We start from the raw sequence: 13770 nt of genomic DNA, 5'->3' as shown, positions 1-13770 counted from the left end.
CCACAATCCTGGCTACATGGTACGAATTCATCCTGTGCTCCTGAGTCCTTCCAGCCTCAGCCAATCTCCCCAGAAATGGAGAACATAACTGTGAGCAACGGATCACGAAACAGAATTCAGACAGCAGCTACAGCCAACAGATGCCAGGTGCATACTAAACAATGACAACGGAGCCACACGGTGATCCCCAATCACTGTTTTACCCAGCATTCCTTGGACAGGGGGAGTTACAGATGGCTATTCATGGGCGTATTGCTCTGTCTGGCTCCGATTTTCTCTAAGACCCCCCCTACTTCCTCCCTCCTCTCCCTCCTCCTCCCTCCTCCTCTTAAATGAACAAACCATTTCCTTGGGGCTCAAGTTCAAATTCCCAAGAGAGATACTTTGACAAGGTCATCAAACCCTCCTTGGGTTGCTGCTTTCCTTTAAGGCCACTTGATGGTGCTGCCAGCTAAGAGACAGCCTGTCTCAGTCTTCCTGCAGGACCCTGTGGCGGGGTGGTTTCCCTCCAAAGGGGATGGTGAAAATCCAGATGGAGGCCAGTTTGCCCTTCCTGCAGCTGCAAGCAACAGGACATACATGGGGCCTAAAATACTAGTTGATTTCTTCTCCCACATAGCAAGAAGCATGGGAATGGTCTTCAGGCTCAATGGCTTGGTGGCATCATTAAAGATAGCATTCTTCCAGACCACTGGTGGCTCACACCTATAATGCTAGCTACTCAGGAGGTTGAGATCTGAGGTTCACAATTCAGAGCCATCCTGGGCAGTACAGTCGTGAGACTCCAATCAATCACCAAAAATTCCAGGAAGTAGAGGTGTAGTTCAAATAGTAGAATACTAGCCTTGAGCAAAAAAAAAAAAAAAAGCTAAGAGACCCAAGACTTAAGGCTCTAAGTTTAAGCACCAGCAACCAGTACTAAAATAAATTAATCAACAAATAAATGATTTCCCCAAAGTCCCTCAGAGGCATCTCTTTAGAGCTCAAAGACAAGTCATTAACCCATCTCTAACTGCAAGATAAGGAAGGGTAGGTGGGGTAGAAGGGATGCCTAACAATGCAGACTTGGGAAAATAGGTGCTAAAGAGCAGAGAGGTGGCCAATAGTGCCTATCAATTCCTGTCTTAATAAGTAAACAGACAGCTACACCACAGCCCTGCTAGGACTGATTATTGTGTATTATCTCCCAAGCTCTTCGTGTGTGTGTGTGTGTGTGTGTGTGTGTGTGTGTGTGTACACACATGCATGCATCCATGCATACCTGTGTGCACTGGAACTTGAACTCAAGGCTTGGGAGTGTCCCTCAGCCATTTTTACTTGAGGCTAGTACTCTACCAAGGCTGTACTTAAGCCTTTTTTTTTTTTTTTTTGATAGTTGGAGATAAGGTCTCATAACTTTCCTCCTCAGGCTAGCTTCACATGGCAATCCTCAGATCTCAGCCTCTTGCGTAACTAGCATTGTAGGCTTGAGCCACCAGCATTAGTACTGGAATCTCTTGTTGCCTACAAGGGAAAATGGGAAAGCAATAATACCTATACCACAGAGCTGTTGGACAGGTTGAGATGGAATACTATATAAGAAACTATGAGTCCGTAGTTGATATATTTGGAAGGTACCTTTGTTTTCTCTTCCTCTCTGCTGGCCCCTAAATACTTGGTCACCATAAACAGTGCCTGTCTAGAACATGATCCTCTTGAATTCTGTAGGATGTTTGTAAAAAGAAGAAAAAAAATCAATTTGACAGGCAAAGTATACGTAAACATGAAAAATTCAAAGGCTGGCATGCTATGAATTAATTTAAACCACAATCATGCTTCATTCTATTTAGCAGAAAGCTCAGTAACTACTTCTGAGCATCTGACACATTTTCCCCCTAGATCATCTGATTACCCATTGTTCTGCACTCTGCTTACTACTTCTGAATAATCTTCCCTTCCTCTTGTCCACTAAAGCAACAGAAACTCTTAGTCCCTCTTAGGCTCCCTTGCTTCCCTTGCCTTCTCTTGCCTTCCCATTTCCCCTCTCTTCACTTTCCAACTTCAGAACAATCTTCCCTTCCTCGTGGCGACTGCAGCTCTGAAATCCTTAGTTCCCATCTCTCTTTTCCTCGTCTCCCTTCTCTATGTTCCCCTCCACCTCTACCCCTGTTGTTTCCTCCTCTTTTATTTTCTCCTTCCTTTCTCTTTCCTCTTTTCCCCTGTACGATAGTCTCTGGAATGGTTTGGTCATTTCTCATCCGAGATAAACCACATTGACTGCAGTTTTGCCGCTAGGCTTCCTTTCTTCCAAATGGTCTAGAAACACTACTTCAAATGTATGTCTTACACCTGCATCTCTGACAGCATAATTGGTGAGTACTTCTGTAGTGGGTTCCACTTATTCACAGTTGATTTCCAGACTCTTTATCAAATTACCCCTGATTATATCACCTCTCGAGTTCCATTTACAGATACTTTCCCAGACAATTATGCAAAAAGACCTTTAGCTTCTTTCTTTCTCTGACAACTCCAGCCCTCAGAGGTGCCTACTCTCTACTCCAAATCCTAGAACACTTCCTGTAACTTAAAAATCTATCTCAGGACTCAGCTCCCTCCTCCCCAGAAAACTCACACAAGCCAAGGTATGAAGTCATATCTGTCCCACAAAGTAAGATCAACTTACTGTCTGGTCTCCAATGAAACAGAAACCAACAGACACTCATATGTTATGTTCACTCAAGTAGAAGCTCTTCTCTGCTTATTACAATGCCTCTGCAGAAATGATAGTACATCTCTGTCACCCTCAGTAGCATCTAGAGATTGTAGCCCACAATAACATCTAGAGAACTTTAGTGTTGCTTCTGCTGTCGGCTGGACAGCCACACTACATCACAGAAAATTATCAGCCCATTTTCCAAGATGTAGGGACTTGCACAGGTCACACACCTATGAGGGAATGAGCCTTGAACGGGCCCTAGACCTTCCCAACCTGCAGTCTGGTGCATTTTTTTTTTGTCTTGTCATTGGACTTGAACTCTGGGCCTAGGCACTGTCCTTCAGCTCTTCAGCTCAAGGCTAGTGCTCTACCACTTGAGCCACAGCGTCACTTCTGGTTTTCTGGTGGTTTACTGAAGATAAGAGTCTCGCTGACTTTCCTGCCCTGGCTGGTTTTGAAAAGAGATCCTCAGATCTCATTCTCCTGAGTAGCTAGGATTACAGTCATGAGCCACTGGGGCCTGGCCCTGCTGCTCTATCTACTCCAGCTCCCCTGGTGGTGCATGTACAACCCACAGTAATGTCCAACACCACTACAACCTACAACTCACCAGATTGATTACACTTTTCCAGGAAAGATTTATTATGGACTTATCCAGGTGGACAGTTGAGGATCAACACTTGAATTCTTCATTTGTTTCTTTTTTTATTCTGCAAAGGTCTTTTTTTTTTTTTTTTTTTTGGTCCATCGTGGGGCTTGAATTCTGGGCTTGGGCGCTGTCTCTGCACTTTTCAGCTCAAGGAGAGCGCTCTACCACTTGAGCCACAGTACCACTTCTGGTTTTCTAGTGGTTTATTGGAGATAAGAGTCTCACAGATGGGCTGGGAAGGTGGCTCAGTGGTAGAGCGCTTGCCTTGCATGCATGAGGCTCTGGGTTCTATTCCTCAGCACCACATAAGCAAAAAAAAGCCGGGAATGGTGCTGTGGCTCAGGTGGTAGAGCACTAGCCTTGAGCTGAAGAGCTGAGGGACAGCGCCCAGGCCCAGAGTTCAGGCCCCATGACCGGACGAGTCTCATGGAGGCTGGGAAGGTGGCTCAGTGGTAGAGAGCTTGCCTTGCATGCTTGAAGCCCTCGGTTCGATTCCTCAGCACCACATAAGCAAAAAGAAAAAAGCCAGAAGTGGTGCTGTGTCTCAAGTGGTAGAGTGCTAGCCTTGAGCTGAAGAGCTGAGGGATAGCGCCCAGGCCCAGAGTTCAGGCCCCACGACCGGACCCCCCCCAAAAAAAAAAATAAAAATAAAAAAGAGTCTCACGGATGTTCCTGCCTGGGCTGGCTTTGAACCGCGATCCTCAGATCTCAGCCTCTTGAGTAGCTAGAAGAAAAAAGAGGCCAAATCATCCAGGTCTGAGGAAACTCTATCTTAGCAGAGCTGCAGCATCCCAGTTGTAGATCGAAGGGACAGTCAGCCTGCTCATTGTCCCTGGGGTAGAGAAAACTACTAATAAGCTTCCGAGTTCCAGAAGGGCTTCGGGGCCAGAGGATCTGATTCGTCTATCCAATGCAATATGTCTATACCTTGACCAGACATGGGTGGATGGATAAAAAATAAGTGGAATGTTTGTGAGGGAGGGGCTGGTCCTAGGACTTAAATTCAGGGTCTGTATTCTGTCTTCTGTCTTTCAGATTTTTTTTTTTTTGCTTTTTTTTTTTTCTTGTTCAAGGCTAGCACTCTACCACTTGAGCCACAGCTCCACTTGCAGCTTTTTAGTGGTTCATTAGTAATAAGAGCTGCCAGGACTCCCTTTGAACTGTGATCCTCAAATCTCTGCCTCCTGAATAGCTAGGATTAGAGACATGAGCCACCATTGCCCGGTGAATTTTAGACTTCAATTGACAATAAGAAGAATACATAATTAAACAGTCCCATGTACGGGTGTGTTTGGGTTGACTATTATTCCACTGCTTGGTTTGGGAGAAGTTCAGTTGTCATTTCTGTCATTACTGACTAACAGCTTCCTGGTCAGGATAAACAAGTCATTTTTGCCTGGAGGGTAGTGTCTGGAGTTCTTACATTTTTTGGGGGGGGGGAGAGGTAGGTGGGGGTGTGGCTGGGGCTTGAACCACTGTCTCTGAGCTCTTTGCTCAAAGCTAGGCTAGTGCACTACCACATCTTTTTTTTTTTTGGCCACAGCACCACTTCCAATTTTCTGGTGGTTAATTGGAGATAAAAGTCTCAAAGACTTTCCTGACGTAGGCTTCTCTGAAGAACTTGAGTAGCTAGGACTACAGGCAAGAGTCACCAGCACCAGGTTCTTAGATTCCTTTTCTTTGGGGAAGTTTCCTTCTTCCCTCCTTGGAAATATCCTGTCCTTCTGGATTCCAAGGTGACTGTGAGGCGAACTGGTTTAGACAAAAATAGATACAAAAGGAGTCTGGGATGCCAAGCTTTCTCCTGCTTTTACTTAATTTTTTCTATGGTGCTTTTCAACAAAAGCAGCTTAAGTACCTTCTAAGTACCTCCTATCTTTTTTTTATCTGAGCCTCTGTTCTTCTTTGACTGCTTGCTTTCTCCTTCTTCTTTCCTTACTGGAAGCTGTAATCTTGGACAGAGAAGAACAGACTCACAGGAAGGTTCTTGAGACTCATATCCCCAATTAACTACAAAAACAAAAACAAAAACAAAAAAACACCAAAAATTAAAACCAAAACCAAACCCAAACCAGAATTGGAGCTATGGCTGAAGTGGTAGAGTGGTAACCTTGAGCAGAAAAGCTGAGGGACATTGCCCAGGCCCTGAGTTCAAGCCCCATGACTGACAAAAACAAAAAACAAAAAACCCCCCACCAAACAACAAACCCCCAAAACCTGCATACTTGGTACTAATTCTAACATTACCCAGGTCCTGAGTTCGAGCCCCAGCACCTACACACACACATACACACACAGAACAAACCTGTTACAAATCCATTTCCAATAGTCAGAAGTGGGTTATCGCGCTCTCCCCCCGCCCCTCTCTTTTGTCGGTCATGGGGCTTGAACTCTGGGCCCGGGCTCCCTCAACTCTTTAGCACAAGTCTAGCGCTCTACCACTTGAGCTACCGTGCCAAGAAGTGGGTTATCTTTATGATAAGAACCTCAGCATTATTTCCATCCTCAGATCCAGTCATCTGTACATTGGGAAGTTTAATGAGATTTTATGCTGACTTTGCGTTGGCTAACTGCTACTCATCAGTACCCCACTCTTCACCCCCCCAAAAAAGTTATCCTTTAAACAAAAGAGACATCTATAATAGAGGATGATTCTGACAATTCCCTGGCGCCCAGAAATCATTGTATAGAACTGTTTCCTCCAAATAGTCTTTGGATTGGATAGTCCAGACAATGTCCCTTGGCTCTGGTTGTCCAAACCCTGGGCTTAAGCCAGAGAAAGAAGGAAAACTTTTTAGGAGCACAGTGAGTTTCTTGACATGACAATAGGATTTAGGAATCCCCCAGGGTGGGGGCTTTTGTATTCTCTAAGACTTCAACTCAGTCGGGCACAAACTGCAAATGTCTGGCTAACTTGTTTCCCTTCTGGGGAGCAGATGTTGCCTGTTTGTCATTGTTTTCTGATGTTTAACTAGTTTTTAATGCCCTCATTTTATTTCTCCAGGATTATTTGTTTTCTTAGTCTTTAAAAAAATAGTTCTTAGCCAATGGTTCTCAAAAATTCAAATAAATACATGTCTGTTGAGCTTCCTTTGCCCTATATCTTTGTAGGTGTTTGTGAGAATCCTTCTAATTGGTGATAGTGGCTGATCTGAGAGGCAAACTCCCGGGTCGGGTTCCTTTAGGTTAACCAAGCAGGTTCGAGTTATCCATCTTTTGTTTGTTTGTTGTTTGCTTGTGCTTTTTTTTTTTTTTTTTTTTGGCCAGAACTGGGGCTAGAGCTCACAACCTGTGGCTCAACATTTCTTCCTCCTCCTCCTCTTCTTTTTCTTTCTTCTTCTTCTTCTTGGCCTGGGCACTCTCCCTGAACTCTATTGCCCAAGACTAGTGCTCAGCCACTTTGAGCCACTGCGCCATTTCCGGCTTGCTGGTGGTTTACTGGAGATAAGAGTCTCATGGACTTTCTTATCCAGGCTGGCTTTGAACCAAGATCCTCAGATCTCAATCTCCTGAGTAGCTAGGATTACAGGTGTGAGCACGGGCGCCCGGCAGATTGCTGCTTTTGTAAGACCACCATTGACTTCCAGTGGTCAGAAGGACATCTGTTGTATTTTTCCACCTAGAGAAAACAAAGGGCTCCTGTATATGGACCAAAACAGCACCAATAGAGCCCAAGCTTCGCCTACCTTTTATTTGGCAAGCCTGTGGTGGGCTTCCTTTCCCTCTTCTGTGATGGGACAGAGGATTTCAATCCAGTCTCCACCTACACTTTGCTTGGAGGTGTAGATTGTGACCTTCTCTCTGGGGAAGGTAGAAGGGTGTCCCTGAAAATGTCCAATCCCCCAGCTTGGACGTCCCCATTTTCCTCAAGGTGTTGGTTCTGGTGTCAGCCGCCCCTGTCCAGCCCAATCAGTCAGCCGGAGGATTTTCCTGTCCAGAGTTCAGGGCTGTGAGGTTGACTGGAAGATTAGAGATCCTCAGGTATGACTTTGGCATTGACTTTGGCTTGGTGATGCAGTAGCCAGGATGCACCAAAGGGGATTTATAATCGCGCACGTGTGCGAGGGGGCGGGAGAGCTTCCGGAACTCAGTGGCTTTAGCACGCCTCCTCCGGATTACAGATCCTTGCAGAAAGTCGAGAACACTCCAGAACACGTGGACATGTAAAATCGGTTGGCCTACGTTCTCAAAATGCCAACGCACAGCAGGATGAGTCTGTACGCGGTGGCCTTTTGCGATTCACAGATCGGGGCGGAGGAGCCGCGCAGGTTTCAGGGTGCAGAACCTGCCAGAACCACTGGGAATACCCCCACTAAGAGCACCAGCCCTCCCCCTCCCCCCCCCACCTCCCCGGGAAAGAAACACAATCCCCGCCCCTCTGGCCCGGCCCGCGGACGGGCGCGGTTTGGGGGCGTGGTCATGTATATTGAGGCGACGGAGGGGCGGGGCCGACGAGGATAGGCGCGCCAGGCTGGTGGGCGTGGCGTGACCCACGGGGTGGGCGTGGCGGCCGCGGCCGCAGTCTCCGGACTGGGCTCCGGGCCGCACGCGGCACTAGAGGGAGCTTCCCCGGTGCCCGCCCCGCCGCCGCGCCGCGCCGCGCCGCGCCCGCCGCTCCGAGCGCCGCCTCCCCAACCGGCGCCGCCGCCGCCGCGATGGCGGAGGACAGCGAGTCTGCGGCCAGCCAGCAGAGCCTGGAGCTGGACGACCAGGACACGTGCGGGATAGACGGGGACAATGAAGAGGAAGCCGAGCTTACCAAAGGGTAGGAGTCGGCGCTGCCGGGCGTCCCCGGGCGCGGAAGGGTGGAGACCGCGCACCGCGCGGGGCTCCGGCGCGCGGGGGCTTCGCGGCCGCGCCGGCTTCCTGGTGGCTTCGCCCCTAGCTCCAGACCCTGGTGAGGGCCAGGTGGGAGCGGTGGCGGGAGGACGCGCGGTGTCGGCGCGGCCCGGGCCGGGTGGGGAGCCTGGGACTCCGCGCCGGGCGTTGGCGACGCGGCTGTCACCTGCCGCGCGCCCCCTCCCATCCCCCTCCCGGCCTGCCGGGCTCGGCGGCTGCCGCCCGCGGCCCGGGCCGACGCGTGCCCGTCGGTGGGCACTGGGGAGGGGCGCGACGCCCTTCCCTTTGTAGCGGCGTGGGGCGCCGCTCCTCCTCCTCCTTTCCCCCCCTTTCCCTCTCCCCTCCCCCAGCCCGCCACCCACCGAGGGGCGTGGAGCTGACACGCGCCCCCGGCGGGAAAGTGCTCACAAAGTTCTGCCTGTCTGGACGGGCCGGGGGCGCCCAGCCGTGGGGGTAGGGGGGGTCCGGGTCCCCAGGTGCGCGCCTAGGGGACTCCGCGGTGCCACCCCCCTGAGCTGGGTCCGAAGGGCGGATCGATCCGCAGCAGCCCTGGCCGCCCGCCCGGGCCCGAGCTCCGGTGAACCCGACGTCATCCATCCCTAGCCTGCGAACCTGCCCTGGTGGGTTGGATCTCTCCCCCCCCCCCCCCCCAAGGCACCGCCAGGTGTGCGAACGCTCGACCCGTTTCTGAATCCTTGGCTTTCTCTCCTGGATTTGTGCTGGGTTGGAAAAGAGTGCTTCTGGTTAAGGCTGGTATTGAAGTTCTCTTCCTCACCCCCCCCCACCCCCTTTTATAATTTTAGGGAATAAAGATCTATGTCCTTTTATTGGTGCTAGTCTGCCTCCTCACCCTTTTACCCTGTTGGATTCAGACTGTGCACTGCGGCTCAGATCAGTTATTGCTGTCCCTTAGAAGTGAGATTTTTGTGAGCCATGGTGACTGGAGAAATGGGTCAGCCTAAAAAACAAGATAGGCAAGCCTGAGTCACAGATGGCTTATTTATTCAGCGCTTGGAGAGATTCTCCCATTGCAAGCGTGTGAAGTATTTGTGTTCCTTTTAACATCTACTGTAAGATTTATTTAAGAAAGCCACCTTTATTAACCTTTAATGTGTTATTAAATATTAAGTAGCAGATCAAGGAAAGGAAAAGCTGACTACATAAATCTCCCTTGGCAAGGCGCTCTTTTAGAAAAAAATTTTTTTTGCAGGGAACACTAACATAGCAGCTGCAAGTATTGAATATTAAATATTATTCAAGTATAGAATTTTTTTTGAGAGGAAAGGCAATCGCACAGAAATCTGAGCCTGGGATCTGTTTATGCAACAATAGAAACTTGCCCATGGTAGCTAAATACAAATATGTTTCTGAAACAATAGCTCTGTTGCCAGAAATATGTCCTGATACAGTCTAATGAATTACCTAGATAACTCCAGGACCTGCCTATTATCTTCCTGGATTTCTCCTTACCCCCCTTTCTGCTTATTGATCTCTGATCCATATTCTGGGTGGGACTCAGGGCCTTACTCTCTAAACTGATGATTTACCACATGAGTTACATCTCCAGCCCACCTTTTCCTTCTGGTTATTTTGGAGAGAGTCGTCTGGACTTTTCTCATGGATTTGTCTCCCCAACTGGCTTCAAACAGGATCCTTCTGATCTCAGACTCCTGAGTAGCTTGGATTACAGGCATGAGCCAATAGTGCCAGACTGATTAGGGCTTCTTTACTTACACAGTCAATAATGTCCATTGCAGGAAGAATTTCTGGCCCGTGTTCCCATTGATCTGGGACAAGATGTCCCTTGACACCTTGCAACAGACTATATGAAGGAAGCTTCCAGAACAGAATCCATAGGCATCTTGGGACTCTCTTTCGAGGTTTCCAGTTTTGCAGCCAGCCCATTAATTATATGATAGCACAGTTAATTAAAACTTAGGAATTAAAGAAAAACCTTAACAGATGCCCAGTGGACTTCAGAAATAGTTTAACCAAGAGCAGGTAATGTGATAAGAGCTTCTAAGGGGAAAGGATTAATATAATAGATTTACTGTAGTCTACTAAATGTAAGGAGATTAGTAAAACTCAAAAGTTGCTGCTCTTGTTGGACTATGTTTTAAAAATTTGCATCTAGACAGTGTGCCAGGTTTAGGGGAGTCTGCTGTGCTTTCTTTGGTTCAGGTATTGGTTTTGTTCAATAGCCATGTTTTCATTAGGGTGCTCAAGTTTTTAAATGTTAAAGCTTGGAGGACTCTTTTCTACAGTTTGGTCTCTTCTTCTTCTTTTTTTTTTTTTTTTGCAAGTCCTGAGTCTTGAACTCAGGGCTTTGGCACTGTCCCTGAGCTTCTTTTGCTCAAAGCTAGCACTCTACCATTTGAGCCACAGCACCACTCACTGCTGGCCTTTTCTGTTTGAGTGGTACTGAGGAATAGAACTAAGGGCTTCATGAATGCTAAAGCACACTTACCACTAAGCCACATTCCCAGCCCCTGGCCTCTTTATTCTTAATCAGTTTAAATAAACAACAAATAGTGAGTCTTTTGAGGAATGAGTAGGTGAAAGGTTTACCTTTCATGGATTAACTATCATGATCTAAGTCCACCTGAGGCTGGAAGTCAGTGCTTAGAACATCCAACAGTAATTCCCTCAACAGCACCCTTGTGGTCTGAGGGAATTAGCTTACCCATCATTCACGGTATGCATTTAGGAGTTGTCTCAGCTAATATTGAGCAGAAACCACAGCCTCAATTAAAAGGAAAATAACCAGCCAGGCACCAATAGCTTATACCCATAGTACTAGCTACTGACATCAAAAGACTGAGGTTCAAGCCAGGCACTAGTGACTCACATCTGTAATCCTAGCTACTCAAAAGGTTGAGATCTGAGGATCACGGTTCAAAGCCAGCCCGGCTAGAAAAGTCCGTGAGACTCTTACCTCCAGTAAAACCACTAGCAAACGGGAAGTGGTGCTGTGACTCAAGTGGTAGAATGCTCACCTTGAGCTGAAGAGTGCAGGGCCCGGGCCCAGAGTTCAAGCCCCACAACCCACACACACACAAAAAGGTTCAGAGCCAGTCCTGGTATAAAAATCCATGAGACTCTGGTCTCCAGTTAATCACCATAAAGAGCCAGAAGTGAAAGTGTGGTAGAACACCAGGCTTGAGTGCAGAATTAAAGGACAACATCCAGACCCTCACTTCAATTCCCAGAAACCAGCACAAGAGGAAAAAAAAAGGAAACACCAAGTGAAATCTTCGTTTTTCACCAAAGTCTAAAAATTACTGTGTGTTCTTTTCATAGAATTTACTTTCTGGACTAAAAAGTGTTTTATGGATCATAGCAAAGTATGAATGAAATGAGATGTGTTATGTTTAATTAAAAGCAGTAGTATGCTGTCCTAACAGTAGTCACTAAGTGAAAAGGCTGCCAAGAATAGGTAGGAAATAAAAATAAAACATGAATATGTAAATGACTTAGTCCTTGGGTAGATAGGGTATAGTTTTAGTATTTGAGGGCTAAAACATTTAAAACAATTTTGTTTTCTCAAAAATACCTAGCATTTCACAAAATGGAACCTGGATTTTAGTTATTTGCTTATTTATTTTTTGTACTGGGGACTGAACTCTGAGCCTCCTGCTTTTGCTAGGAGGCTCTGGATTGGAGATAAGAATCTCACTGGCTTTCATGCTCAGGCTAGCTTGGAACAGTGATTCTCACAGCTTCAGTAGGTGTGAGCCACTAGCACCCAGCCTGGAATTCTTTTAACAAAGAAATAATTGCTCTCCTTCCACCCCTAATTTGGGGGTAGGGAGGTATTGAAATAATGCTATGTGCAGTGGGTCTAACTTCATCTCTTACTGAAGTTGACTATAAGAAATTAGCTGCAGAGCTGGGCGCTGGTGGCTCACGCCTGTAATCCTAGCTACTCAGGAGGCTGAGATCTGAGGATCGCGGTTCAAAGCCAGCCCGGGCAGGAGAGACCGTGAGACTCCTATCTCCAATAAACCACTAGAAAACCGGAAGTGGCGCTGTAGCTCAAGTGGTAGAGCACTCACCTTGAGCTGAAGAGCTGAGGGACAAGCGCCCAGACCCAGAGTTCAAGCCCCACAACCACCAAAAAAAAAAGAAATTAGCTGCAGAGAATCAGCTGAACGATGCAGGAACTTGCTGCAACTCTGAATAGTTTTTTTCTTTTTTTGTGCTTGTACTCAAGCTTGAACCCAGAGCCTCAGGCTCTTTCTTGCTCAACCTTCCTGCTCATGATTGGTACTCTACCAGTTGAGCCACATCTCCAGTCCTCAATAGATTTGTCTTGTCATGGGAAATTTAACAAATAATCTGCGTTACTTTTGTCTGGAATTGATCTGTTGCCAACTGTTTAAATCCGAATGGATGGGCTGGGAATATGGCTTAGTGGTAGAGTATTTGCCTAGCATGCATGAAGCCCTGGGTTCAATTCCTCAGTACCACATAAACAGAAAAAGCCAGAAGTGGTGCTGTGGTAGATTACTAGTCTTGAGCAAAAGAAGCTCAGAGACAGTGCCCAGGGTCTGAGTTCAAGCCCCAAGACTGGCAAAAAAAAAAAAAAAAAAATCTGAATGAAAAGATGTGTAAACAACCCTTCCCCAAGAGATCACCTCACTGAAGAAATGTAATTTTAAATTGTCAAATGTCAGCATGGTATAGAGCTATCTTCCTTTACCCCAGACCAGACTTCCCCAGAGCCTGGCTAAACTACAGGAAGTTTCTAAGAATAGAATACATACCATGCTGTCTGTGTTAATTACCATCAGCCTACGTGGAAAATATAAACTAGTTGAAAGTCACTTTTTAGAAACATAATCCTGGTTCACCCTTGTATAATCCTAGCTACTGAGGAGGCTGAGATCTGAGGATTGCAGTTTGAAGCCAGCCCCAGCAGGAAAGTCCATGAGATGGTAATCTCCAGTTAACCACTAAAGAGCCAACAGTGGAGCTATATAGCTCAAATGGTAGAGCTCTAACTTTGAGCCAAAAAGTGTTCCCACAGGGACAGAATGAAGGTCCTGGATTCAAGACCCGGGATCAACACACACAAAAAAGGGAAAAAACAATCCAGTTCTATTTCAAGTTCAAGAAATACAAGAGATTGATTTGGGGCTGGGAAGGTGGCTCAGTGGTAGAGTGCTTGCCTTGCATGCATGAGGCCCTGGGTTCAATTCCTCAGCACCACATAAACAAAAAAAAAAAAAGCCAGAAGTGGTGCTGTGGCTCAAGTGGTAGAGTGCTAGCCTTGAGCTGAAGAGCTGAGGGACAGCGCCCAGGCCGAGTTCAGGCTCCACGACCAGAGGCCCCACCCCCACCCCAAAAAAAGAGATTAGTTTATTATTGCATTTGAAATATATAATCACTTGAAATATATAATCACTTTTATTGGTAATGTGTTTATTATCAATTCAAACAATAAAGTATATAGAAAGTGAGAATTCGTGGTTAATTTGTTTCCTGAGGTGTTACTTAATTCACAGTTTAATGTGTGATTAACATAGGAAAGATATGGTCACCCCCAGCCTTTTAAAAAAAGATATTGTTATTAATAAGGTGTTAT

The 13770-nt window shown here is 46.8% G+C and overlaps 1 protein-coding gene and 1 long non-coding RNA gene across 4 annotated transcripts in view; one reads left to right on the top strand and one right to left on the bottom strand.

Annotated features, from left to right (window-relative positions):
• Positions 1-242: 242 nt before the first annotated feature.
• Positions 243-8300, bottom strand: LOC138805602 (uncharacterized). Its single transcript, XR_011365597.1, has 4 exons — positions 8104-8300; positions 5203-5354; positions 1618-1701; positions 243-844 (listed from the first exon to the last, which is right to left on the bottom strand). It is a non-coding gene; the product is annotated as an uncharacterized lncRNA (long non-coding RNA).
• The window catches only part of Nmt2 (N-myristoyltransferase 2), a 39252-nt gene continuing 33405 nt past the window's right edge, over positions 7924-13770 (top strand). For 2 of the 3 annotated variants that reach the window (XM_069990420.1, XM_069990422.1), the window contains exon 1: positions 7924-8109. In XM_069990420.1, the coding sequence (XP_069846521.1) occupies positions 8000-8109 (110 nt within the window). In that variant the 5' untranslated portion in view covers positions 7924-7999. The remainder of the gene's footprint in view (positions 8110-13770) is intronic. The other variant, XM_069990421.1, reaches the window with a different exon arrangement.

Source organism: Dipodomys merriami, unplaced genomic scaffold, assembly GCF_024711535.1.
Source record: "Dipodomys merriami isolate MVZ:Mamm:240054 unplaced genomic scaffold, mDipMer1.0.p SCAF_4, whole genome shotgun sequence".
Taxonomy (NCBI): domain Eukaryota; kingdom Metazoa; phylum Chordata; class Mammalia; order Rodentia; family Heteromyidae; genus Dipodomys; species Dipodomys merriami.
Note: the sequence above shows the minus strand (reverse complement) of the source record. Positions and strands in the feature narration are given on the sequence as shown.